The sequence below is a fragment of the Poecilia formosa genome, unplaced genomic scaffold (assembly GCF_000485575.1).
Source record: "Poecilia formosa unplaced genomic scaffold, Poecilia_formosa-5.1.2 Scaffold94, whole genome shotgun sequence".
NCBI lineage: Eukaryota > Metazoa > Chordata > Actinopteri > Cyprinodontiformes > Poeciliidae > Poecilia > Poecilia formosa.
In genome coordinates, this window is record NW_006800033.1 from 1,201,191 (window position 1) to 1,205,061 (window position 3,871).

General features: G+C 40.0%; 1 protein-coding gene across 1 annotated transcript in view; it reads right to left on the bottom strand.

Annotated features, from left to right (window-relative positions):
- Positions 1-2,280, bottom strand: part of LOC103142199 (inactive phospholipase C-like protein 2) — a 68,048-nt gene extending 65,768 nt beyond the window's left edge. The window contains exon 1 of the mRNA XM_007558121.2: positions 1,442-2,280. Within this exon, the coding sequence (XP_007558183.1) occupies positions 1,442-1,738 (297 nt within the window). The 5' untranslated portion in view covers positions 1,739-2,280. The remainder of the gene's footprint in view (positions 1-1,441) is intronic.
- Between the last annotated feature and the right edge of the window lie 1,591 nt (positions 2,281-3,871).

A 3,871-nucleotide genomic window follows, 5' to 3' on the forward strand; every position in this document is an offset into this window, starting at 1 on the left:
TTTCTGTGACCTTTATATGGCTTGTGGAAAACTTTTAACAGAATTTTTTTCTGTGACTCTAGATTTGTGGAGTGCAAAACTAATGGCATGTATAGAGATATGCTGCAGCTCCACAGCACCTCAGTTTAGATTGACAACCTGGATTTTGCAGACATGGCCTACTGAATATTGTTTTATGACCTAAACCTTCTTCAAAACTCTTCATAACTTTATCCCTGACATGTCAGCTACGTACATTGGTCTTTATGATGCTGTTTCTTCACTAACGTTCTCCAAAAAACTTTTGGGGACTTCACCAAACAGTTGGATTTATACTGATGTTTATGAATTTGGTGACTTTGAAAGGCAATATGTTGCACTGGATTTTACTAATAGGTATAAAAGTAAGAGGAACTTAGAAATATAAGCACTCCACAGTTTACATATTGTAAAAAAAAAATCTATGTTGGTCTATCACATCAAATCCCAACAATATGTGGCTGAAACATTACATAATATGAAAATGTCCTGCACCACATTAGGTTAATCTACAGCTGGATTAACTAATCTAGCATGAACATATAATGGTTTATAAGGAGTGCAGATCCTGATTACAGGAAAAAAAAACGTGTTCTGTCAATTGCCATGTAAACAGCTGATATGGCAAAGATATGCACACAGTCAGGGCAGAGCATATAATATGAGCTTAAATTATGAAAAAAAAAAAAAAGATAGTGTCTTGCCAGTGGTTTGCGGGAGACCAGTTAATTAACCTCCAGTAATGAAAGTACTAATTAGGGCAGGGCTGCCATTAAAAATAATATAATCATCTATTACTGACAGGGATAAAAGGAGAAAGATCATCTGCTCCAGAGCTGGGAGTCGCTGTTCTATTTAGTAAAAAGTTTGAAAAGACGCCAGATTCAGATTCTGTACATCGCAGCAGTTAAGAGTCAGGTTAAAAACTTAAGATTGCCCGTAGACTAAATCACTCAACAGATTTATTCTTTATTCTAGATCATTTATAGACGAAAAAAAAAAAACATTAAAACTTTATTTAAACTTCCTGTTTTCGTCTTGCTTCTGGAAAAAAAAAAAAAGAACAGTGACGATCTACTAAATGTACATGTTTTTGACACTATGCAGCACAATTCAAAAAATATGAAAAGAAAAGTTCAGTGGAAGTATTTACACGTAATCCGTTTGGGGCTCTGGGAATTATTCATGCATTCTCCTCTATGATAAACTTCTGGAGAAAGTTGCTGAACTTAAAGCACCGTAATTGACCCTTTTTTTTTTCTTGGTGCATCAAAACAAGCTCACCGAAACGCCGACAAACCAGGCATAGATATCTGGGAATGGTGACTGTTATGTCAGACTTGCTTTGCTGCTTTCGAACAGATTTCCTTCGTGTAACCTTGGGAATCACTGACAGTGAAGAAGATGAGCTTTTGTCACTAACCTTCATTATACCACAAGGTGTGTTTCCACCTCCCTGACTTCTCTCCGCGGAATTATCACGGCTGCCACTCCCGATCCGCGAGCCGCTGTGGTCCCTGTACCGTCCATTGGTGTACACTCCTTCGGCCCCATAGCCTTGGGCAGCGCTCGACACCTCCAAGTACGTCCGAGAAGCGGTCGGCGGCAGCGCGGCCCCGTCGCCGCCGATCCCCGCTGCGTTGGTCGCGCCCTGAGCTGGCGGTGCGCTGATGGCAGGATCAAAAAAATGTCCTGTATCTGAAGCGTGTACCCCTGACATGATCTGCCGGACTTAGAGCAGAGCCCCGTCCCCCTCAGTGTAAAAACAACCCATTTCTCTTCGAGCGCGGTCGATTAGCTGTCGTCCGGAGCAGCGCGCAGCAGCGTCTGGAGCCGGGCTGCTCAAGATCAACTGTTCTGCTGGAATAATAACAGACAGGGAGCGAGAGAGAGGGAGGGAGAGAGAGAGAGAGAAAGAAAGAAAGAAAGACCTCCTCCGCTTCTGGATCCCAGGGGGACGTGCGCTCCAGAAAGAATAAAAAACAGATCAAATCTTGACAGACTGTTTGTATGAAGATGCCGTTCTTTTGTTTGTCACCTAGCACTTTCGTCCTCCTTTCCTCAAAAACCGGTTTCCCTCACCCACGTCCTCTTGTATCGGCTCCTCTGTGTGTACAGTCTAGAGTCCTGAAACACTTTTGCAGCGCTTGCAAAAAAAAAAAAATAGGGAGAGCTTCCCCTCTCATATGCATCCACGGGACAAATTCAACACTGTGCAAAAAGCGCAATCGCAGTAGGCGCACTGACTCGTGCCCATGCAGGCGCGTGCAAGAATGCCCACAATTAAATGCAGCAGGCGAGGCGAGGCGCGCGCAATCACAGTTTGATACCGGCGCGCGCGCGTAATCTCTTCTGTATTTGATATAAAAGGGATTGTTTCGGGGGAATCAGAACAAACAATTGTCTTTTTTTTTCTTTTTTTTTACAAACTTCAGTATTTTTATTTTTTAAAGTGACAATTTTCCCCAGTCAATCACAAAACTCAGATTTTTTTGATTATTGCCTTTTGTCCACAAGAGGGAGTATAGCAATGCCTCATAAATGTGTCAGTTTAATGTCTTTACTTTTACTTTTTACATTTTGGTTTTATTACCCCATCATTTTTTAATGCTTTTGGAAACATTTCCTGACTTACTAGAAACAAAACGAATCTCACATTACTTCTTCACTATGTTTTGTTCTTTTGCAAAAGTCTCAGTGATTTACAGTTCTAAAAAATATTAAATCTAATAGTTTTTTTTTTGCTTAAAAATGTGGATCAAAAAGCACCTTTCAAATGATCTTTTATTAAGACAATAAAAAAAAGTTCAATCTATCTGGTCCCATGTAAAAAAAGTAACTGCCCCCTAAACCTGACCACTAATTGTGCCACTACCCTTTGGTGGGAACAAGTGCAGTCAATAATTTTTGATGATTGGCCATTCCTTTTTTACATCACTGTGAAGGAGTTTTGAATCACTCCTCTTTGCAGAATTGCTTCAATTCAGCTACACTGGACACTTTTCAAGCAAAACCAGCCTGTTGAATTTCAAGCCACAGCCTCTCAATCAGATGTAAGTCTAGACTCTCACTAGGCCTTCCTTCTCTATACTTTTCTCTACTGAATGAAGTTACCCAAATTTAATTCAATTTTTTTTTCTGAATTCCTCTCTTTGAGAAAGTGATCCTGCAATAAACCCTTTATTTTGTGGCTTTTTATGAATCATTACTAAATAGAAACAAAAGGGTTTTCCATGTACGTACAGGCAAAAACAACCTATGTAACATATCTGTTACATATGATTAAAAGTTATGTAGACATAATTGAAATATATATGACTTTCTATATAAAGTATCAACATGGTTCATTTTTTTGTTCACTTAATAGACTAAGGAAACTAACATCTACTCATCTATTATTCCTCAGTCTTCATCAAAGATGCAAAGATGCTGTTCCATCTCCCCACTTCCGTTCTTCTTATGCATTGATTGCGAGGCAATTTGCAAAACCTATAGCAGAAGTAAACTTTGCCTTATCAGTCCTTTTCATTTACGTTTAGAGATTAGAAAGACCGTTTAGAGATTAGAAAGACCGCATCGTACGGCCCATTTCTGGACACATTCTCGAAGCATCTGCCTCCGTTTCTGTGGTCAGTCTAGCAAAGATCCCAACAATGGCAGGAAGGCACTTAATGTTGCATCATTAGATGTGACTTGAGCAGTAAACTGAGATAAGGAGACTCCATTTATAACCTGAGAGTGCAAATCAAATCACGATCACCATGCTTGGGCAGAGTCCAGTGCAGCATGAGCTCCATGAATGCCATTTCTCTATATGATCTACATGGATGATCTCACATGGGTGAGCTAAAGA